A 24,480-nucleotide genomic window follows, 5' to 3' on the forward strand; every position below is an offset into this window, starting at 1 on the left:
ATGCAGTGGCCAAGGTTCTTTAACCATCCAAATCCCTTAAACAAATATTTGGGGAATAAACCCTAGCCCTATCCACCAAAATTACCACTAAACTTTGTTGGGTAGGGAGTGAAGCAATTACCAGTGCTTGATAACTTGTTTCTAGATTCAAATTCCACCATAATATCTTTAGCAAATTCATATTTAGGTTACGTTTGATACGCGAAACTAATATTTCATTAGGAAAAATGAATGACTTTTATTAAAAATTGAAGGTGAAATAGAATAGCTTTTGAAGTAGTCATTCTCTCATAGGCCATGTGAATGGCTATTCTAAGTATTGGAGTATATGTATACTTTAACACAAGACTATTTTATTCAACCTTCTTCCATTCTTAATACAGGCTACTCATTTTTCCTAATAGAATAACCATTTTGCATACCAAACATACCCTTATTCTCTAGGGTACCTTCTTGTATTGGAGATACTCTCTCTCTACATGTTATGATCACCATCTGCGCCACATGCTATGACATGATCTTCCCGGCAGCCTGATCAATCAACCATCTAAATTTGAAGAACCAAGTAAACCAACAAAAAAAAAAAAAAGGCAGAGCAACGAAAGATAAACTCCCACTAGGCATAACAAATTTTAGATGATTTATCTAGGTACACCATATGTCCCACAAGTCACAATAGATAATAGATTTTGCTTTACATGAAACTAGAAGATCTTTCGCCATTATCATCCACAAACTATTTCTGCTGAGACTTGAGTTCCTTCACCCTCTCTTCAGTAGCCTTCAAAGCTTTCCCGTAAATGCTTATTAACTGAAAACAAAAGCAGTTCAGAACTTCAGAATTTGATTAACAAGAGAACCCAAACTTCCAATCATACTGGAAATTGTAAGAATTAACATTCACCATAATAATGATGCACATGGCAGAGTCTTTCAAGAAGAATAATTTGCAATCGCGGGTTAAACAATCTAAAAGAGACTTGATTCTTTTTTCTTTTTTCTTCTTTTTTTTCTCCCCTCTTTTTTTTTTGGTTTTGTGGCAATTTGACTGACCGCCAATTTCTATCAAGTCTTCCTTCAGAAAATAGGATGTGTCTGCAGTAGAAATGCATAACAAAATACAGTTGTGTGGGAGAACTTTAGCAATCTAAGTAAATACTAAGTGATATCCTTGCAGAACAGAAAGAATATCCTCCAATGGCCGCATGAGCTTGTTTTTCCTTCCAATGAACCCTCTAAACAATCCACTAGGCACTAGGAAGCTCTGTTCTCTCACAAAATCAATTTTAAATAAAACTGTCCTTAATCCTAATGGAGGATCTTAAGAAAATCAAGTATAGTTCACTACCCTACCTCATCAACTTCTTTGGGGGAGATGATAAATGGAGGAGACATCATTATATTATCTCCAGAAACACGTACTAACATTCCATGTTTCTCACACTGTGCTCCAAAATAAGCTCCTACCCCTGCAGTATACATCATCAAAAAGTATAATATCAGGGAGAATGAAAATAGCTTAGGAAACACAGAACAGAAGCATGCTTGGGAAACTCAACCGTATATGTAACACCAATTGGGCCCTGAGGACCATCACACACACAAGCAATCACACAAGGAAAATTTTTTGTCAAATCTACAAGTTGGTTCTGGCCTAGTTGATGATAGGAATAATATATAATTAGGGAAATATTGATAGGAAGTCCCTGTGCTTTTTGCGTTTTGACATTGAGATCCCAATTTCTAATTTTACAACTTCGAGACACGAGTTTATGATTATTTTAAATCTGAGACCTCCTTACTTTTTCGTCAAGTAGATAACAAAAATGATACGAAAATAAAATTATGCCTCCTATCAACAAAAAAAAAAAAAAAAAAAAAAAAGAGATTGGGTCATGCCCAGATGCCGTGGCTAGGTCGTACCCAACCATCGTCATGGGTGTATTGTACCCAATCACTACGGCTGGGTGATAGCTCAGCCATTGTGGCTAGGTCCACCAACACTCCTTTTTACCTATTTTCTTCTGTTTTTAGAAAAAATATATATATATTTTATAAATAAAAGATGGGCATAATTGTCTTTTCATATCATTTTTGTTATTTATTTGACAGAAAACATGATCAGCTGTCTCAGAATTTAAAAATGATATAGTAAACATGGGTTTCAAGTACACAAAATTGGAAACTGGGATCTTAATGTCAAAAACATAAAAAGCACAAAGAGATTCTATCAAATTGCCCATATAATTATGCAGCTTTAGTCGAACCAATTTATCCCCACAAACACCAAATATACCCATATAGACTATAGTCAACTTTAAAAAACAAACTTAAGATGGAACTTGCCCCATCCAGCAGGAAATGGATCATTAGGTGACTTGTTATCCGTAAACTCTGTACCAAGTATCAATCCAGTTCCCCGTATCTGCAGAATCAGATGAGCAATACTAAATTTAAAAAAAAAAAAAAAAAAAAAAAAAAAAAAAAAAAAGAAGTCTCATAAATTCACGCATTGACCAAAATTTTAAAATACTTGAGAGACAATATGTACCTCCCCAATTATGGGACTATCTGAAAATGCTTTTACACCATCTTGAAACTTTGGGGAAATGCTGTTTACTTTCTCAGCAATATTTCTTTCCCTACAAAAGAAGTTAGATATCTTTCACTGACTACTAAATGTAAAATATAATCTTTGTGGTCGGGCATGTTGACCCATGTGGAACATTGAGCTGTATATATGAAAGTACATGTCAGTTGCATATTTGCCATTAGATAACTCGGTCATCTTCGAGGATTTCCCAATGCAGTATGCTTAAACTGAATGAAGAGGTAAACCCTTAAACAGGTAAAAATGGATGATCAATAATCATCAAACATCTTAATCTTTTGATTTTAAATGGCTTCCAGGATTGACCCAGATGTTGGTCATTATACTCGGCACAAAATCAATCTTTCTGAGAAAAATGATCTTTTTTATGTTTGAATAATTAAGTCTAGAAATGCAATTCTACTCTTAGATTTTCCAGATATGAAAGGAGAGGAACAAACTTGTAGATTTTCAGTGCTTCAATTGCAACTGCACAGGATACAGGGTGTCCAGAATATGTAAATCCATGAGAAAAAACACCTGGGACAAAGCAAATCTGGTTAAATTCTAAATAATCATTAACTTGAGTCACTTACTCAGGAGTGTTCAACATACCAAGTTCGTTGCTTTGAGAAGATATGACTTCTGATACTTCAGCGCTCACAAGTACAGCTCCAATGGGCATATAGGCCGAAGAAAGGGCCTGGAAAATTCAAAACATGACGTGCAAGAACACAATTTGTATCAGGATATGAGGTCTATGCTGAGTTTAAGTATATTCCAACTTTACCTTTGCTACAGATACAAGGTCTGGTTTTATGTTGTACTTGTCAGACCCATACATTGTGCCTAGCCTTCCAAATGCACAAATTACCTAAGATACAAAGACAGCTAGCCTCTTATTTAGGATACAAATAATGACAACTGCAAATAAATGGAAAATACTACCAGGAGAGAGTTAGTACCTCATCCGCAATAAAAAGAATGTCATATTTATTCACAACAGCTTGAATCTGCATCAAATAGAAAACGTTAAATTATTAATGCCCCCCCCCCCCCCCCACCACCACCCCCCCTCTTTTGGGGGGTGTAGAGAGAGAGAGAAAGAGAGAGATGTCTATTTAATAGTTTACATCATCATAGTCAGTCAAAACCCATAGGTGGCATATAACATCACTAAATAGCTGGAATGCCAAATAATTTAAGCACAGACCATAACATAATAAATATTTCAAGACTGATACGTCATTTAAATATTGCAAGTAGAAATCAAATGGGAGATCTTGTGTGTGCATAATGCACCCACAGAAATCAAACACTTCAATAAGGGTTCTGATGTAATGAAGGTATAGATTGATCTACTTTATGACAGGATGAAATCCTTTTTTTTTTTTCTGACATTAATTGAAACCACATGGCAAAGCTCGCATATTTCAAGGACCTGCATCCTACATGAACCTGTTCACATGGTCATGTCACTGGAATCCACCAAAGCCCATTCGCCCAGCAAGAGGAAGAGAAAGACCCAAGAGAGAGAATTAATTAGAATCTATCCTGGCATGCTCTAAAACTACAGTACCAATTTCTCCTGACATATTACTAATTTTCCAGGCGTGAATCTACCCAAGGGAAAATTCAAAGTCAGAAATAGTGCAATGTAAAAACTTATATACCAAAGACTTGCTATCACTCTATCTATAGTGAGCCATAGAACTCATTTAGGTTGATACCCAGGGATTGAATCTTTCAATGCATTCCCCTGCTTCTTTGTTGACCAGGTCAGTCATCGGAATTCCCCCTCTAGTACCATTCGCTTTAGGGACACCATATTTTAGGCTTGTTCGAACACGCAACGGCTGTCTAAAGCTCAATCCGTTACTTCATTACTAACATGCAACAGCCTGTGATGAAACTCCCATTGCTTTTTGTCTGCTATTTGAAGAATTTCCTTCATAATTAAGAGCATCCTTTAAGTGAGTAGGGGTCCACCGCAACAGAGGTGGTGACCTACCCAATGTATTCCCTGCCTAGCCTGGAATCATAAATAATCCTTTCCATGCACGGAGGGCTACCAGCAACATCCCTCCCCTGAAAGCTGGATAGAAGCTGAATCCAAGATTTCAACTTCATTAGTTGAATAAAAAGATAAACCACTAGTGCCACTACCATTTCCTTTATAGGACTGCTCCCCTGGTATCAACCATTCTTTCTCTTCGATTAGGGAGTAGGTCACCTTCCCTTCTCTTGACCGTACTGGTATATTATACAAATTATCTCTAGTTGGCCCTTCTGTGAGTATCCTTCCCGTGCCCTCATCTAGTGCCCAGTCTCATGCCTCTTGTGATGGTGCTATAACCCATTTTTTCAGATCAGAAAGTACCCTAATGAAATGGAAAACCAATTCAGGGAATTTATGGAACAACTCTCTCTAAGAGCACTCTATTTCCCAGTTGAACCCTACATTGTGTGTGCAGCACCAATGTGTTAGTGAGAAGCTAAGTTCCGCTTTCAGCCTGACAATTGGGCAAGAGAACTTGCCCTAAATCAGTTACATCCGAGCATTCTGTAACAGGAAGAGTTTTTTTAAGTAATTGAAATATCATTAAAAGTGCAATAACAGGAAAACTATTTGCAGAAAGGTTCCACAAATCATCTGATATTCATAGAAAGTTGTCATTAAGAACCTGGTCACTAGTTCAACCCTGGGGTTTAATTTTATTAACTTCAGCTAGAAACATAAATAGAAGAAGTTTCTTACGACTATCGTGCCTTTCTTGGCTGCTGTTAAGGAAAGCTAACGGAAAGACTTATCAAGGTTCCAGATTATACAAAGTTTTCTCAACTCAACTCATACAAATGCATACGAGTTGATAAAATTGAAGAAACACAATGACTAAGTTGAGTTGACTTCATGGACAAATCGCTGGCTCAGGTCCAATAACCAAGGTTGCATGTAATGATGGGTTACCTAAGTATATCATTCAGAAACGATAAGTTCTTGTCATTTTATTACTGGTAGGATTCAACTTCAAATGTATTGATATTAATCGGGGCAAGGCATTCAAGCATTATTTATGTGCATTTAACATATTTTTGCATAGCACAACAAATGATCTAGTTACTATCGGGCTTGAAAGTTAGAGCCTGACATATGTCCGCATCACATGATACAAACAACTTACCTTTTCAAAATAAGTTGCAGGGGGAAGTATCACACCTCCTGCCCCCATGACAGGTTCAGCAATGAATGCAGCAATCTGAAATAACCAATAATAATGGTCAGCAACAACATCAACCTTTTACCGTGACTGAAAATTTTCCTAAACAAGTTGTACGATATAAGAATAAATTACTGTCTCTGGTCCTTCTTTCTGGATAAGATTCTCCAAATTAGTTGCTAATCTGGTTGAGAATTCCTCTTCCGTTTCACCTGGCACACGCATTTTATTCCTAATGTTTAACAATACCAAAATTTCTAACAAAAAATCTCAGGCATTAGACCAGTTAGAAGACAACCTGGAAGATGAAAGCGCCAGTAATGAGGGCAGTCAGTATGCAATACAAATGGAGCTGGCAAATCAAATTTTTGATGCAAAGCTGGAAGGCTGTGATAAAAATCTTCCGGTCAATGCAAAAAAAAAAAAAAAAAAAAAGGATTTACAAGAGTGCTAAAATGTCTCAAACCAAATAAGGTTTGCTATATGTTAAGCCTACCCAGAAAGACTAGCTGCTATCAAAGTTGAACCATGATACCTGTCGGAATGCATAAAAGTGTAAGCTATTTGGGGCACAGTCAGGAGAATATAAAGAAAAACCCATCAATTGAGTTTTGAACATACGATTTTGCTCGAGCTATAAATTTCTTTTTATTTGGTCTTCCAAGTGCATTATTATAATACCAAACGAGCTTCACCTGCAAGAAAATAATTTGAGAAGTTACAGAGACATTATTCCTTAAATTTAAACACTGAGTACTTGAACATGACATTGGCTTAAAATCCAAAGTGGTGCAAGGATTTATTTACGATGTAATCTCATAAACATTCACCAATAGATGTTCTAAAACTCTTTAAATGGTCCTCAAAATTATGTTATCTGACATATCACCAAAAATATGTTTTCAAGTTGTATCATGTCATCTCATTGACCTTGGAGAAACAGAGTAATTCTTAGTTTTAGGTTTTCTTCCAGCCCCTTGGTGGGGAGGGTGTTACAAATATTTGTGATATATCTAAATGAACTATATTCTTGTTAGCTCCCAATATGGAAATGAACCATGTTAATCAAGGGCTAGTATTGTGTGTGCACTTGTGAGGTTTGTGTCCCACATTGAAAAAATATTAAAAAAAAAAATGGTGGTTAATATAAGTGAACCCAAACCCATTATTAGCTAAGACTTTTGGGCTAGAAGTGGTGTCCTAATATGTATATTAATTTATTCTTATTTGATTCCATTGGTGTCTTTCTCCCTAACAATTAGTATCAGAGCTCATGATTTGCTTCTGTTGCTGCTAATATGAGTGTCTTAGTTCGACGCATTTGGGTAGACTCCAGTAAAAAGTGTCGTTTCTCTTGGAGTACGCATGACACTCTCATGTGAGGGAGAGTTGACTCAATGTGGAATAGACTCACAATTGAGGGATAGATTTGTTGTGTATGCGCTTGAGGTTTGTGTTTTGGGAAAATATACAGAAAAAGAGTGGTTAATATATATAAGTGGACCCAAGCCCATTAACTTAGGCTTTTGGACTAGAAGTAGAGTCCTAGTATGTATATTAATTTACTCTTATTTGACTCTCTAGGTGTCTCTCTCCCTAACAGCTAGTATGTTGAAATTGAACCATGTTATGATAGAATTAATATAAACTCAAAAAGATCAAGAAAATTGTCAAAAAAGAAAAAAAAAAAAAAAAAACCTGAGTATCATTGGCTTCTGATCCACTATTTACAAAAAACGCTTTTGCCATTTTCCTCGCTGTAAAAGTTTCTAAAAGTTCCTTTGCCAGATCCTGTAAGAATGAAAGAATAATTGGATATTAGTAACCAAATAAAAGAAGAAACCTCTCATTCACATTGTTAATTTGTAAGCAGAAAGAGAAGCACAATGTTTCTGAATGGTAAAAAGTCAAGCAGAGTAATAAGTTTTATAGAGAGAACATATTATTACAGAAAAGTAACAGTGACAAATGAAAATGAAATCCAAGATTATGAATACAATTAGAAATTTGAGTGAGTACATAAATACCAGAGAAGGTTTTGTAGTACGGTTCCAAAAGGAGTGATAGAACGGCAACTTATTCAACTGTTCAGTTGCAGCAGCAACAAGTCGAGGTTCATTTCCCCCTGCAAATATTCAATGTTACATGAGTAATTGAAACCCAAATTTTGAATCAAAGTACTTTTAAAGCAAGTCGATAGAATTAGGAATACAAATGAGAAGAGTGCACGTCTTATTATAAGAATCAAGAGGGCCGTTGGATATGTATCACAAATATCGGAACTTACAGTGTGAGACCCTGGCATTTTCTCAGTTCCAGAGGGCGTAGGGGAGGGCATCATGAAATAAAAACTATTACTAGAGTTCTCCAACTTATACAATAATATCTGTGCAACTTAATTGGTTAAGCAATTTAAGAATTAATAACCATCCAATGAAATTTTTGTCTACCAATGGTACACCAAAATTACTGCTTAAAATTTATGTCATATGTGACATTTAACTTCACTTATGACTTAAGGCAGAAACGTATTTATTTTCTTTTTATTTACTAAAGCAACCCTAGAGTGAGGCTCAGCAAAGTTATTAGCACATGGGGATTCTGATGGAAGTAAAGGGAAGGACAACAATGAAGGTATCCGAGTGGCAAGAAACTAGCAAAAGTTCACTCGAACTATAGTAAAGATTTGCAAGAGTTAACTATGATAAGAATATGCAAATGTAAGAGAAATGGGGTTAATCTACTTTCAGCCTTCATTCCATTCTTCCAAATATATAGGAATGGTGGTTACACAATACAGCTCATGAATCAGCTAGTGGGGACACCTCACCTACAAGTTTTAAAAACTTCGAGAAGGAAACTCCTATAGTATATGCTCCACTTGGAATAAACAAACAAACAAACTCTAATACTCCCCCCTCAAGCTGGAACAATTTGGAACACACAAAAAGACATACTTCATATAAAAAAAAAATTAACAAGAAAATGGACTAAACCAAACATAAACAAGCTAAAAATCAACTAAAATGCCAACATCGATGAAATTTCACCGAAAACTTCAACTCTGGTTGAAACCTTGCCGGAAAACAAACAGTGCTGGCCGAATCCTTGCCAGCAACATAAGCACCAATCAAAAACTCGCCGGAAAACACCAACACTATCGCATTGTTTCAATTGAAAGTTTGTGGGGGATGTTGCAAATTGCCTAGTAGTTTGAGAGGAGTATGTGTACTTTTTCCAAAAAAAAATATGAATGCAAGCAACACACTTAAGCTGAGAGAGAGGGATAAACAATACATCACATTATGTACCTAAAGCTGTGCACCATAGACCAGCAAGAGCATCAAGATATTTTTTCCCATTGATATCATATACATAGCAACCCTGAAACCACAAATCAAGTTAATCATATAAATGAGGAATGACTCGTGGCTTTTGTATGCATGTAACTAGGGGGTTCTCACGAGAAGAATAACTCGACATTTTTTTTTAAGTTTAAGTAATATAACAATATTGGAAAGCGCCAAGAAGGGGGTGCCATCCATGTGCATGGGAAGTGTACAATAGGCAACACCCCAAACAAGAAAGAAAGAAAAATAAAGTGGAATATAAATCTGGTCCTAAGTTTTAAACATCAATATAATCTACAAAACATCCCAAGATACTAGAAGGATGAACCAAAACCCATTTATACAAAGTTCTGACAAAACTTAGTTTGATCATGCCAATTCACTTCTATTTCCCTCCGGAGGCCCTACTGCTTCTCTCCTACCAAATGCAGCACATAAGACAAGAAAGGATTGCTCTCCATGCCGCTAGGGTTACCCCCACCATTTTCAATCCCCAAGCAACTAACCATTCAACAATAGAGATGGATATGACCAATGCGCTCCAACAGTGAAAAGACCAATGGCCAAAGTTCATAAGCACCAGAATAATGGAGAAGCAAATAATTCATTGATTTGGTCCTTTTAAAATATGGTGAACCAACTAAGAATCCAGTTCTTATTATGCTTAAGCGCGTTATTGGGAATACCTCAGACTTTTCTATAACCAAAGGATGCAAATCAGCAGACTGCCACCCAGCTGTGAAAGGTGCAAGCATATCATGCCCCTTAAACCTGAGATAATTAAGATTTAGTGCCTAAGTACATGTCAGATTGAAATCTTAGGTGCGCACATGTGCACAATGAGCTACTCTCTACAAACACATTGGACAAGTAAAGATACATGCTCATGTACAAAATTGCACATGTTAGAGAGGTAGAGAGAGAGAGATTTGAAGTGCAAGTTAACACAGAAACACCATGTACCCTTGATTATGTTTCAAATCAGCTGTTGACTCTTCCTTTTGCAAAGATGCCCCTGTACTACTTAATCTGGCCAGCACGGGAACTGGAAATAGACGCTCCTGCAAACTTGTGGAAGCAGAAACATGTTTTACATACGAACCAAGCTGTAAACATAAACAAATAACTGTCAGTTAAAAAGAGAAAGCATGGATGGCTAGCGATTAAGCATAAGAACTAGACAAAACATTCAAGTGACATCTGGTGAATGAAGTATTTGACTCTAACTAGAGATAGTAGACAACATCACACGCAATAGTGCAAGACAATTCAGAATCATATTTCTTTTTTTGATAAGTACAATTCAGAATCATATTTCACAGTCCTGAAATTAGTAATACACCTGTAACTGTGATAATGGATACACACTATTCTCAACAACCTCGTTTAAACTGATTATATTCACATTCAAAATCTGTCTAATAACTAAAGATAGCAGACAACATCACATACACTAGTGCAAGAAAAATCAGCACCATACAATAGTGAACTGCAATCTCACTACACGACCAAGTGAGATAACGGTACATATTATCTTCAATGGCTCCATTCAAACCGATACTATTCTCCTTCAAATTCTATCTAATACACATTGAAGGCCTTCAATCTCCACAAAAATTTCCAAATGCACCATAGGACTATTTAATGGATGAAGTTAACCATAACATTTTTGCAGACACATTTATCCACATATAGTACATATCTTTCAAAATATATGATTATCCTAAGTCAACAAAACAATGGAAAGGTCAATTCTGCATTAATAGGGTAACTGCCCTATGGAGTTTCTATGATTTATGTTAGCCTAGGACTGGAACAGGTCTCAGGACAGTAAGTTAAGTGAAATCTATAGAAACCATATTAAGCAACCAATAGTTTAAACTTAACTTTGATTTGAAAGGTCAGTCACTTTGAAAGTTGAATTGATCCAGTTAACCTATTTAAGTCTAAAACTACACCTCGGTTAACCCAATTTAAGGGAAGAATTTTTCAAATAGATTGCATCCAATAGTAAAGCAATAACTATTACACTATATTTAATAAACTGTAGGAAGAAAATAAAGATCAGGTCTCACCACACATCTCACCAACACATTACTATTAGCTGTTTTCCAATAAGAAACATATATACAAAATATGAGTGATACTACCAAAGAATTAAGCATGCATCAAACTTGGTACTATTTCCTTTCAGGAAGTTCTTCATCATTAATCAGACCACCTGTCTAATGAATCCCCAATAGGCGGTTTAGAGGTTGGTTGGACATGCACCAAAAAGATGGGTAATGACACTAATGTTTTATAGTTGAAGACATTAATTAAGTTTCAGTGAGTGTAAGAAAATCCACATATTTTGCTGCCTTTATTTTGACTTAAATCAACAAAGCTTCTAATATTGACAAGTAAGAAGCATGTGCACTCACACGTGACGGGAAAACTATTAATGAAACTACATGCGGAGATTAATATTAACAATTTAACTCTTGTATACTCCCTGTGTACTTGGGTTGTGCCCCTCTGCGCTCTTTTAATGCATTATTAGTTATAAAAAAAAAATATTAACAATTTAACAAATAAAGCCTTACTTATTCTAGGTAAACATCATGGGCTAATCTAGGTAAGACGCATAATAGAATCGAAAACTATTTGTTTACAATTTAAGTTAGAAAATCAATCTGACGAAAAAAAAAAAAAAAAAAAGCTACAGAACAATAATCTATGGCTATTATTTCTAACCTTTTTTTTTTTCTTTGATAAGTAAAGAAAAAACATGATATGAAATATATGATTATAGATGCTAAAAGCATTGCAAAAGTTACACTTCATTTTGGGCATATTTAAATGGCCGTAAAAGTCAAAATCTGCATGGAATGAGCTAATATAATCAACAAGTCAAGTTCAAGATCATTTTCTGCATGTATAGTTTGTTACTGTACCAAAACTTATATCTTGAAGAGATTAAAATCTATTTTTTCTCCTTTTGTGCTAAATACTAACAAAATTTTCATATATCATGTGTCTAAAACATATTCCAAACTTTTTTTTTTTGTTAAATAATTCATCTGTTATCTAGATTTGTTTAGTATTGCTCAGAGGAAAGATGTGTGGGTGGCGGGTAACAAGCAGGTTCAAGAAGGAATTATTCAGTGGAATGTCATTTTACTAGACCAAATCAAGATTGGGAGGTGGAGGTAGCAGTATCTTTCTTTGAAAGGTTGTATTCTTTCAAACTAAGACAAGGAGAGGAGGATAGAATGGGATGGAATTCTTCCGGAGCAAGTTTGAAGTGAAATCGTTTTATCAAGTGTTAACCAACCAGAAAGAATCCAATTTTCCTTGGAAAAGTATATAGAGAGTTAAGGCTCCTTTGCGGGTGGCGCTTTTTGTGTGGATAGCAGCATTAAGAAAAATATTGAAGCTCGATAATTTGAGAAAGAGGAATGTTGTGGTAATTGAGTGGTATTGTATGTGCAAGAAGAGTGGGGAGCCCATTGATCATTTACTGATTCATTGTGAACTAGCAAGGGAATTATGGAGCTTCGTCCTTCATCTGTTTGGTATAAAGTAGGTTATACCTAGAAGGGTGATCAAATTGTAGGTCAGTTGGGGGGGACAAGTCGGGTGTGGTATAGCTATGGTCTATGGAAGCATGCAGGTTGGCTCTATTATGTTTAATGTGATGTCTTAGGCAAGAGAGGAATGCTCGAAGCTTTGAAGATGTAAGGACTTCGGTGATAGAGTTTCAGAAGATTATGTTCAACACTTTCTACTCTTGGATATCTACACATCATAGTTCGCTTGTTTCTAGTTTTGCAAATTTTTTGAATTTGTGTTCTTTTTTTTTAGATTAAGGATTCTCTTGTAAACTCCCTGTGTACTAGGGTGTCACATTTTTGCGCTTTATTAATGATAGTGAAATTACTTATAAAAATAAATAAATAAATAAATAAAATAAAATTTTGATCCATTGATATGTGAAGAGATGTGCAACCCTAGTACATATAAAGTATACAAAGAGAGTCCCCCTTAAATGCTAAAAGAACAAAAACCCACAAATTCAGAAAAATTAGAAGAGAGAAATATTATACGCCCCTTTCCAATTAAAAATCAATTTGACCAAGATGTTCATGAGCTCTTCCTTCCTCTTCGCACGATCTTCAAAATATCTTGCATTCCGCTCTCGCCACACACTCCATATTGAGCATAACGGGGCTATTCTCCACACATCTAGAACTGAACGACTACCCACCTGACCTTGCCAATAATCTATCAACTCAATCACCCTTACATGCATATCCCATTGTACCTCGAAGAGGATAAAGATCGCAGTTCATAATTCTCTTACCACTTCACAATGGATAAAACGATGATCAATAGATTCTCCACTCCTCTTACACATTCAACACCATTCCACCACTATCACTCTCCTCTTTCTCATATTATCCAACGTCAAAACTCTTACCAAGAGCTGCTGCCCACACACAAAATAAAAAAATAAAAAAAAACTCACTAGCAAAGGGTTAATTTCCAAATACTCCTCCAAGGAAAAGAACGTCCCCGCAAAGTAGATAACTGATGAAAAAATGACCTCACCTCAAACCTCTTCCTCTTTGAAGGAATCCACCAAATACAATCGTCACTACCTCTCAAATATTTTTGAGAATCAAGCAAACAATTTATACACATTCTAGACAATTACCGGATACATATTATATTGAATTTTTCAATAAAACCATACATGTAGTTACTGATTTGATTGAATTGCATAAAGTTCATGTAAAACTTTTTAGAACTCATGATTGACCCATTTAATTCAGATTATGGGCCCCAAGAGACCTTTTCACCTAATTGGGCCAAACTAGTTAAGTGTGTAGTTATGCCCAATTAAGAGTCTCTTTGGGATTGCATTAAAGAGCTTAAAAAGTAATTTTAGTACATAAAAAGCTGTGCAAAGCAATAATGGGTCCGCTTGGTAAAAAACTCAAAAAGTATTTCTTTGACTTTTTTCATCTAGAAAAGGCCAAAACGCTCTTTTGGGAATTTCTTGAAAATGAAGCTTTTTTTAAAAAAAAAAAAAAAAAAAAAAAAAAAAAAAAAACTCTTTTTTGATATAAAAGCTCTATGTCCCAACACAATCCCAAAGTGTTTTTGGGCTTTAAACTTCAGAAACTAGTTAAGAGAAAGTCATGATGGGCTAATCAGTGATTCCCCAATTTAAAAGGCTTGGAAATAAATTCAAAGAATTTTTGTAACTTTTGGAATCTTCTAAAATAAAAATATGCAAATAATCATTTTTTTAGAAGAATGTTTTAAAAATCTAGAAAGCTCAAAATAAATTATTTTGACAAAAATAATATTTATTTAAATGAGATAAATTATTTTCGGAATTATTTCTAAAAAGAAAACGGGTTTGATCGGAAGCCTATTTCTATACAAGGAAGAATTTTATTAGGGAAAAAAGCCAAGAGAGGTCTTAGATTAGGGCCAACTTCTAACTAGGGTATGAGTTGTTTAGACTTAGAAAGATAGAGTTAACATCTCCGAACTTGTGACTCGGGTTCTTAGAAGTTGGTTGGTCTACTAGCAGCTACGAGGTAAGTAATATCCATTACACCTTCTATGCAAGTGTTTTATGGCATGATCTTACGTTATGATGATCAATATTTTTTAATTGATTATAATTCATGTACCACATGTTATGATTTTATTTCATGAAAAGTTTCATTAAAGTTCAAATGTTATAACATCACTCAAATACATGCTTTAATCCAAAAGGTGGATCGTACAACCCAAGCATGCAGGGGGGTAACGGTATGTGTAGGCCATAGTAAGAGAAGAAAGAAAGTTTCTTAAGTTCAAATTTTCCGATGATAGGAGTTTTTAAAGTTTCCTTTTATGACGAGTAAATGTTTTTAAGAATTCGTTTTGAAGGAAAATTGTTTCAACCAACCAATTTTAAATGGGTTGGGAATATTGTTTTTATGTTTTCAGGCGAGGATGAGATGCAATAGAAGACTGGGAAAGCAAGTTAGATGGGGGAATAAGTCATGACATGACAAGTTTATCTATTTTAAATAAAAAGGTGCAGAATGTACAGCAAATGGTATCTCCTTCTCCCACAAACAAGGAGATAACGAGCTCAAATGTTTAATACCATACAGATGAGAGAAGAGTCCTATAAAACAGAGCTAGACGCACATAATTCTCATTTCTCAGAAACCAAATAGAGTCCTTATAACAATATACAGACACAGACTACAGCTGGTGACCGGGAAGCTACGAAGGAAAATCAGAGATTCAAGAGAATCAAAAATAAAATCCTGACAAGAAATGAGCGAAGTCGTAGACAATAATCCCTTAAATCAAGAAATACAAATCCTCCAGAAATCAGACAGGGCATGAAAACAGCATACAATGAAGAAAACCCATTTGGCTAGCAGACCTCTTTGTCTCTTCCAACAAAGCGATTGAAGAAAAAAGATGAAAATCTTCAAACAGGATCGTGAGAACCAAACATAATGAACCAAGCAAGAACTGGTCCCCCAAATCAGCCAACAAAAAAATACACACGAAAAAGATAATTTAAAGATTTTATTCATCCAAAAAAAAAAAAATTGAATTGAAGATTTCATACCCGGACTCTGAGAGTGGAGCGAAGGAGGTGGTTGATGCCCATATTTCCTGCAATCTGCAACGAAACAATGCAAGAAAAAAAGGAGTTTCTTCCGTTGCAACTCTAAGTGACTGTGGAAACAATCTGCCCGGAATTTAATAATTGGAAATTATTGACTCAGTGGACCAACCTGTCCAACAGTCTATTACCATATTAACCACTTCGTCTCCTATAATCTCCGAAACTACCATTGCTGTCCAATCATGAATCACATGCTGGTGATGCTTTTGGTTGGAAGGATAAAAATATGACAAAGTTTTTTTTTTGAAATTGAATTTGAGAAATTTCATTCGACCTAATTTATAAAAGTGATATATATTTTTTAAATATGTGAGATACACATATTTTTTTAATAGTAGAAACAAAGTTGAAATAAATTTTATTAAAAATTTATGTACATTCATAACTTAGACACACAATTTTGGCTCAACTTTTTTTTTAATGTGGTCATTTTTAAAAAAAAATTCTGAAGTAATAACATCCTGTGTGGCCTTTTTTTTATTTGGTATTCTTTTTAAAAAATGGTCTTTTCTTTAGAATAATGACCATTTAAAAAAAAAATACCATTTTTCTAAAGACATAAAATGCCATTTTTAAAAAAAAGTGAATGTGACATTACATTAACATTATGAGATAATATTAATAACAAGGTGAAATGGTTTGCCAAACACAACTTTTTTAAAAAAAAAAGTGAATATGACGTTACATTAATATTATGAGATAATATAACCAGTGCTTATCGAAGGTGAAGATAGCAAAGCAAGTTCTTTACAACGAGGTGGAATGGTTTGCCAAACACAAGTTGTGTTTGGCAAACCATTCCACCTCGTTGTAAAGAAGTTGCTTTGCTGTCTTCACCTTCAATAAGCACTGGTTGATTAATGACTACAAGAGTGCTCATTTAGGATCATTTTTTGTTTTCTAATACCTTTTAGCTTAGGTTGTGTTTGGCAAACCATTTCACCTAGTCGTAAAGAATTTGCTGTCTTGTCTCACCTTCGATAAGCACTGGTTGACTAATGAATACAAGAGCACTCATTTAGGATTATTTTTTTGTTTTCCAATACCTTTAGTCATTTGTCAACCAGTGCTTATCGAAGGTGAAGACAAGAACCTAAAAGGTATTGGAAAACAAAAAATGATCCTAAATGACTACTCTTGTATTCATTAGTCAACCAGTGCTTATCGAAGGTGAAGACAAGACAGCAAAGCAAATTCTTTACGACTAGGTGAAATGGTTTGCCAAACACAACCTAAGCTAAAAGGTATTGGAAAACAAAAAAATGATCCTAAATGAGTACTCTTGTAGTCATTAATCAACCAGTACTTATCGAAGGTGAAGACAAGACACGCAGAGCAAATTCTTTAGTCAAGCGTGATCCCGCCAAATCAGCAAGATATGGAGAGCTAATCAAATCTTGACAGCAACTGCAAGACTGAGCCAGACATTTTTATAGCAAAGGGCCAAATAAAAAATATTTTAAAATAGAGGGATGAAGTGTGAATAAAATATAAATTATGTTCAGAGACTAAATTAAGGAAAAATTACGTTTTATCCCCTAAAGTTTGAAACAATTTTCAATTCGACCTTTAATGTTTTAATTTTTGTAATACATTTCAAAACTTTCAAATTTTTGCAATTCGGCCAATTTTATCCCAAAATCTTCATATTGACCCTAATTTTTTTTTTTATCTTTTATAAAAATAAATAAAAATTTGAGGGTGCAAAATGATAAGATGGCCAAAGGAGCCACCCTGATTTTTTTTAAAAAAAAAAATTTATAAAAATTAAAAAATTAAGGGCAATATGAGAAGTTTGGGATAAAATTTATTCAAATTGCAAAAATTTGAAAGTTCTGGAAGTGCATTGCAAAAATTAAAATATTAAAGATCAAATTAAAAACCGTCTCAAACTTTAGGGAGTAAAGTATACTTTTCTCCAAAATTAATGTATAAAAAATTAATTTTACAATATAAAAATTGCTGCAGGATGCTTTTGACATTTAGTTGTGTGGTTCTGGAGTCGTGATTCACACAACGCCGGCGCACGCCAGATAATTTTTTTTTTTAATATTTTAATATTAAAAAAAAAATTTACCTAACGTTCATAAACTGTTCATACAAGCCTGGTGTTGTGTATATTATTACCGGTAGTTCTGTAGGTGGGTTCTGGTATGGTTTTCATTCAGGTTTGTACTTTGTGGTATCTTTGTTGTTTGTGTTTCAGGTTTTTTGCTTTGCTGAAGTGACAATTTTCAACTCAAATATCTATTAAAATAAAATCCAATTTTCTTTTAGATTCTAAAAGTCATTTATAATTGAACATGTCAAAATTCTCCAATTAGTTGTCAAATCATCTACGATTTAATACTGCCTACTTCCCTTTTTTTCAACTGGCATTGTACTTCCTTCAAAGTGTTAATAAAATCTTATCGAAAAAATATTTGGTATTGCTGTCCGTATCTTTCTGTCTCTCACCACCCAAACAAAGACAACCCAAGAGGAAAAATCCAAAATAATATCAAAATTAAAAGAGATTTATTTACCCAAGTCTTCCACAGCACTAATAAAGACAAAAAATGAACTGAAAAATATTCAGTTAGTCACTTATTTTCTACTCAAAAAGTAAAAGATAAAAATATTTTTCAAATATATAAAACGAAATAAATGAGAAGATCATGTTCCGAGAAAAATATAAACGACAATGAGAGAAATAAGCTTAAACAATGGAAAAATATAAATGAGAATGAGAGAAATAAGCTTAAACAATGGAATAGCAAAGTTTTTTCTTCTCCATATTTGAGGAGAGAGTATGACAAAAAAGAAAATGGCTAAAGAATAGGAAGCTTGGTAGAGTTTTGGTAAGTTTTCTCTAAATTTTGGCTAAAATGCTCTTTAGTTAAGGGCCTGTTTGGGAGTGTGATTTCAATAAGTGCGATTTTAAAAATTGCGTTTTTAAAAATTACATTTTTAAAATCGCTACTTTTTAAAATGGTATAGACGTTTAGTAAAACATACTAAAAAGTACTTTTTTTATCAATTGAGTGTTTGGATAACATTAGCATATAATTGCGGTTTCATGACCAAATTACCAATAAAGATGAACAAGATAGAGAGGATGAAGAAAAAAAAAAAAAAAAAAAAAAGAGAAAATAAGGGTTTTAATATATTTTAGGTGGGTATTCTTGGTATTTTTTTCATTCCCGTTCTAAAAAATGTAACTATTGCCCCAAATCTCTTTTTAATAGAAATCGTGATTTTATTTTAAATTCGCACTTTTTCAAACAAGCACCCTCTAATCAGCATATGGAAATCGCAGATTTTTTTGCGATTTTAAAATTTGCGTTTTTAAAATCGCAATCCCAAACACCCGAAAGTTGCGATTTGGTTTAAAATCGCAGATTATTTTTTGAAAAACGCACTCTCAAACGCACCCTAAAGGAAAACGCTAAAGGCACAATTATTTTGCCTTACTTTTTAATTTAAAAAAAAAAAAAAAAAAAAAAAAAAAAAAAAAAAAAAGTTTCTGAAGCAATAATTTTTATTTTGGTTATTCTTTTTTTTTTTGGTATTTTTTTTTAAATAAAAATTGTATTTTGCTTCAGAAATTTTTTCCTTATTTTTTTAATTTAAAAAATAACAGAATTAAGAATTAAGAATGTTTCTGAAGCAATAATTTTTATTTTGGTCCTTCTTTTATTTGGTATTTTGTTAAAAAAAATAAAAATTGTATTTTTCTTCATAATAAAAATAGCCAATGTGTGGAATTTTTTAATTTTTTAAATTTAAAAAATTTAAAAAAATTTAAAAAATAAATAAATAAGTTGGCCCAAATTGGCCCCAAGTTGAGGTTGTATCATTCCTCTAGTTAAATGGATCAAAACACTCTTAAGTTATTAAATAGATATTTTGATTTAAAGTTTTCTCTCAAATGATTTTATCCGCTTAATGGTTAGTATATATGGTATAATTTTCCAATTTTGATTTAAAGTTTTATCTCAAATTCAAAGCACTAATTAATAAGAAAATTTGGTAAATAGTATCTCTTAGATCACTTTAATTTCTACGGTCCTTTGGAAAAAATTTGAGGAAATTCTTATCCTATCCTATTTATAGAGTCTCATAAAAACAAGGGTGACTGTTAGGAGACCCAAATAAGGAATATACATAGTGGCATTTGAGCCGCATTAATTGGGGAGAGCATATGCTGTGTGGTCGTGGCACAAAAGGTAGCTTTTGTGCCCATCACTTAGAGTGAGACACCTCATTAATTCAAGAAAAATGCATGATAGCAAAACACAAGATTAATTCTTTCACGCAATCATTGAGCCACTGCTAGCCTTTGTTTGCAGCCGTCCACCCGCCACTGGATCTCCCTCCCTCTCCCTCTCTCTCCGCCGGGAGTGGCTTGTGCGGCCACCCCTAGGCCATATGTGGTGGCCGCGGCCCGCGCAAGCCACCCCAAGGCCATTTGGGGTGGCGCCGAGCCACAAATCTGGCCAAGGGTGGCCGCGAATCGCCCCACCTCCATTTGTTACCTTTTACATTTACTTTTTTAAAAAATTTAATAAAACCTGATATAATAAGGTGTGGTTGTATGGCTTTTCTTAGAGTGTTCTAACTGATGTGACAACCTCTGAATGATGGGCAAAACAAGGGTTTTGTGCACGGACGACATTAAGTTATTCTCTTAATTAGGAAGCCAATGTTTTCTTCAATTTTTAAAAGGGAGGATGCCATCCTTTAAAAAATAAAAAATAAAAATAAAAAATTCTAAGGCTTATAATTAAGCCACGTCACTTGTCTTTGAAAAAAAAAAAGAAGTTAATTGAGATGTGAAATTGTCAAATGTCAAGTATGGTTAACATCACTTTTTCTTCTTTATTTGTACCTCCAACCAATCAAACCCTTAAAAAGTAGAAAGGCAAAAGATATATTATTTCGATGAGAATAATTTTTATAGGGTTTTGGCACAAATTAAGGTTTTTGTGCCTTCTAATAAGAAGGCGACACATCAGCATAGAACATTATAACAAAAATATGATGTTCCACCTAATCTTTTTTTTTAGAATACCTAAAATAAAACATCTTCTAGAATAACATTTTCATATTTTTCTTCAAAACCACCACAGCCACCAACCTCCCGTTGGAGACACTACCGGAGATGCCGCCGGAGACGACTCACGACGCCAGCCGGTACAAAGAAAGCCAGAGATGACGGATATTTCCTTTACAGAAAAGGCTAGGTAAGAACCAAGCTCCTCCTCCCTCTCTCTGGCGCCCCTCTCTCTCACTAGCGGCAATAGAGAAATTTTTTTTTCTCAAATATAAGTAATGAAATAAATGAGAAGATCATGTTGCGAGAAAAATATAAACGAGAATGAGACAAATAAGCTTAAACAATGGAATAGCAAAAGCTTTTTCTTCTCCATGTTTGAGGACAGAGTATGACAAAAAAGAAAATGGCTAAAGAATAGGGAGCTTGGTAGAGTTTTGGTAAGTTTTCTCCAAATTTTGGCTACAATGCTCTTTAGTTAAAGGAAAACGCTAAAGGCACAATTATTTTGCCTAACTTTAGGTCAACTTTTGCCTTACTTTTTAATTTAAAAAATTTTTTAAAAAAAGGTTTCTGAAGCAATAATTTTTATTTTGGTTATTCTTTTTTTTTTTTTTTGGTATTTTTTTTTTAAATAAAAATTGTATTTTGCTTCAGAAATTTTTTCCTTATTTTTTTTTAATTTAAAAAATAACAAAATTAAGAATTAAAAATGTTTCTGAAGCAATAATTTTTATTTTGGTCCTTCTTTTATTTGGTATTTTGTTAAAAAAAATAAAAATTGTATTTTTCTTCATAATAAAAATAGCCAATGTGTGGAATTTTTTAATTTTTTAAATTTAAAGAATTTAAAAAAAATTAAAAAATAAATAAATAAGTTGGCCCAAATTGGCCCCACGTTGAGGTTGTATCATTCCTCTAGTTAAATGGATCAAAACACTCTTAAGTTATTAAATAGATATTTTGATTTAAAGTTTTATCTCAAATGATTTTATCCGCTTAATGGTTAGTATATATGGTATAATTTTCCAATTTTGATTTAAAGTTTTATCTCAAATTCAAAGCACTAATTAATAAGAAAATTTGGTAAATAGTATCTATTAGATCACTTTAATTTCTACGGTCCTTTGGAAAAAATTTGAGGAAATTCTTATCCTATCCTATTTATAGAGTCTCATAAAAACAAGGGTGACTGTTAGGAGACCCAAATAAGGAATATACATAGTGGCATTTGAGCCGCATTAATTGGGGAGAGCATATGCTGTGTGGTCGTGGCACAAAAGGTAGCTTTTGTGCCCATCACTTAGAGTGAGACACCTCATTAATTCAAGAAAAATGCATGATAGCAAAACACAAGATTAATTCTTTCACGCAATCATTGAGCCACTGCTAGCCTTTGTTTGCAGCCGTCCACCCGCCACTGGATCTCCCTCCCTCTCCCTCTCTCTCCGCCGGGAGTGGCTTGTGCGGCCACCCCTAGGCCATATGTGGTGGCCGCGGCCCGCGCAAGCCACCCCAAGGCCATTTGGGGTGGCGCCGAGCCACAAATCTGGCCAAGGGTGGCCGCGAATCGCCCCACCTCCATTTGTCACCTTTTACATTTACTTTTTTAAAAAATTTAATAAAACCTGATATAATAAGGTGTGGTTGTGTGCTTTTTCTTAGAGTGTTCTAACTGATGTGACAACCTCTGAATGATGGGCAAAACAAGGGTTTTGTGCACGGACGACATTAAGTTATTCTCTTAATTAGGAAGCCAATGTTTTCTTCAATTTTTAAAAGGGAGGATGCCATCCTTGAAAAAAAAAAAAAAAAAAATTCTAAGGCTTATAATTAAGCCACGTCACTTGTCTTTGAAAAAAAAAAAGAAGTTAATTGAGATGTGAAATTGTCAAATGTCAAGTATGGTTAACATCACTTTTTCTTCTTTATTTTTACCTCCAACCAATCAAGCCCTTAAAAAGTAGAAAGGCAAAAGATATATTATTTCGATGAGAGTAATTTTTATAGGGTTTTGGCACAAATTAAGGCTTTTGTGCCTTCTAATAAGAAGGCGACACATCAGCATAGAACATTATAACAAAAATATGATGTTCCACCTAATCTTTTTTTTTAGAATACCTAAAATAAAACATCTTCTAGAATAACATTTTCATATTTTTCTTCAAAACCACCACAGCCACCAACCTCCCGTTGGAGACACTACCGGAGATGCCGCCGGAGACGACGCACGACGCCAGCCGGTACAAAGAAAGCCAGAGATGACGGATATTTCCTTTACAGAAAAGGCTAGGTAAGAACCAAGCTCCTCCTCCCTCTCTCTGGCGCCCCTCTCGCTCACTAGCGGCAATAGAGAAAAAAAATTTTCTCAAATATAAGTAATGAAATAAATGAGAAGATCATGTTGCGAGAAAAATATAAACGAGAATCAGACAAATAAGCTTAAACAATGGAATAGCAAAAGCTTTTTCTTCTCCATGTTTGAGGAGAGAGTATGACAAAAAAGAAAATGGCTAAAGAATAGGGAGCTTGGTAGAGTTTTGGTAAGTTTTCTCCAAATTTTGGCTAAAATGCTCTTTAGTTAAAGGAAAACGCTAAAGGCACAATTATTTTGCCTAACTTTAGGTCAACTTTTGCCTTACTTTTTAATTTAAAAAATTTTAAAAAAAAAAAGTTCTTGAAGCAATAATTTTTATTTTGGTTATTCTTTTTTTTTTTGGTTTTTTTTTTTTGAAATAAAAATTGTATTTTGCTTCAGAAATTTTTTCTTTATTTTTTTTTAATTTAAAAAATAACAAAATTAAGAATTAAGAATGTTTCTGAAGCAATAATTTTTATTTTGGTCCTTCTTTTATTTGGTATTTTTTTAAAAAAAATAAAAATTGTATTTTTCTTCATAATAAAAATAGCCAATGTGTGGAATTTTTTAATTTTTTAAATTTAAAAAATTTAAAAAAATTTAAAAAATAAATAAATAAGTTGGCCCAAATTGGCCCCAAGTTGAGGTTGTATCATTCCTCTAGTTAAATGGATCAAAACACTCTTAAGTTATTAAATAGATATTTTGATTTAAAGTTTTATCTCAAATGATTTTATCCGCTTAATGGTTAGTATATATGGTATAATTTTCCAATTTTGATTTAAAGTTTTATCTCAAATTCAAAGCACTAATTAATAAGAAAATTTGGTAAATAGTATCTATTAGATCACTTTAATTTCTACGGTCCTTTGGAAAAAATTTGAGGAAATTCTTATCCTATCCTATTTATAGAGTCTCATAAAAACAAGGGTGACTGTTAGGAGACCCAAATAAGGAATATACATAGTGGCATTTGAGCCGCATTAATTGGGGAGAGCATATGCTGTGTGGTCGTGGCACAAAAGGTAGCTTTTGTGCCCATCACTTAGAGTGAGACACCTCATTAATTCAAGAAAAATGCATGATAGCAAAACACAAGATTAATTCTTTCACGCAATCATTGAGCCACTGCTAGCCTTTGTTTGCAGCCGTCCACCCGCCACTGGATCTCCCTCCCTCTCCCTCTCTCTCCGCCGGGAGTGGCTTGTGCGGCCACCCCTAGGCCATATGTGGT

General features: G+C 34.1%; 1 protein-coding gene across 2 annotated transcripts; it reads right to left on the bottom strand.

Moving 5' to 3' along the window:
* Positions 1–331: 331 nt before the first annotated feature.
* Positions 332–15,917, bottom strand: POP2 (Pyridoxal phosphate (PLP)-dependent transferases superfamily protein). 2 transcript variants are annotated; one of them, XM_059593533.2, is made up of 20 exons: positions 15,793–15,917; positions 10,122–10,264; positions 9,845–9,929; positions 9,120–9,192; positions 7,836–7,933; positions 7,507–7,599; positions 6,430–6,503; positions 6,305–6,343; positions 6,107–6,195; positions 5,944–6,020; positions 5,773–5,847; positions 3,556–3,603; positions 3,381–3,464; positions 3,206–3,293; positions 3,052–3,130; positions 2,552–2,642; positions 2,347–2,425; positions 1,354–1,469; positions 699–811; positions 332–531 (listed from the first exon to the last, which is right to left on the bottom strand). In XM_059593533.2, exons 1-19 carry the CDS (start codon positions 15,832–15,834, stop codon positions 737–739), a joined length of 1,548 nt encoding a protein of 515 aa, XP_059449516.2. In that variant the 5' UTR covers positions 15,835–15,917; the 3' UTR covers positions 332–531; positions 699–736. The 2 variants fall into 2 exon arrangements, with proteins under 2 accessions (XP_059449516.2, XP_059449514.2); XM_059593531.2 differs by lacking the exon at positions 332–531 and having other exon boundaries at positions 602–811.
* Positions 15,918–24,480: the final 8,563 nt, after the last annotated feature.

Source organism: Corylus avellana, chromosome 5 (assembly GCF_965113065.1).
Source record: "Corylus avellana chromosome 5, dhCorAvel1.hap1.2, whole genome shotgun sequence".
NCBI classification, from domain to species: Eukaryota; Viridiplantae; Streptophyta; class Magnoliopsida; order Fagales; family Betulaceae; genus Corylus; species Corylus avellana.

What these genes read in the sequence shown, in the direction of transcription:
- POP2 (XM_059593533.2), bottom strand. Translation starts at nt 15,834, where the DNA reads ATGGGCATCAACCACCTCCTTCGCTCCACTCTCAGAGTCCGG. An exon ending in GCTCCACTCTCAGAGTCCGG is followed by an intron (nt 10,265 to 15,792) that starts GTATGAAATCTT and finishes TTATGTTTACAG; the next exon opens with CTTGGTTCGTATGTAAAACA. An exon ending in TTCTCAAAGCAACGAACTTG is followed by an intron (nt 3,131 to 3,205) that starts GTATGTTGAACA and finishes GCTTTGTCCCAG; the next exon opens with GTGTTTTTTCTCATGGATTT.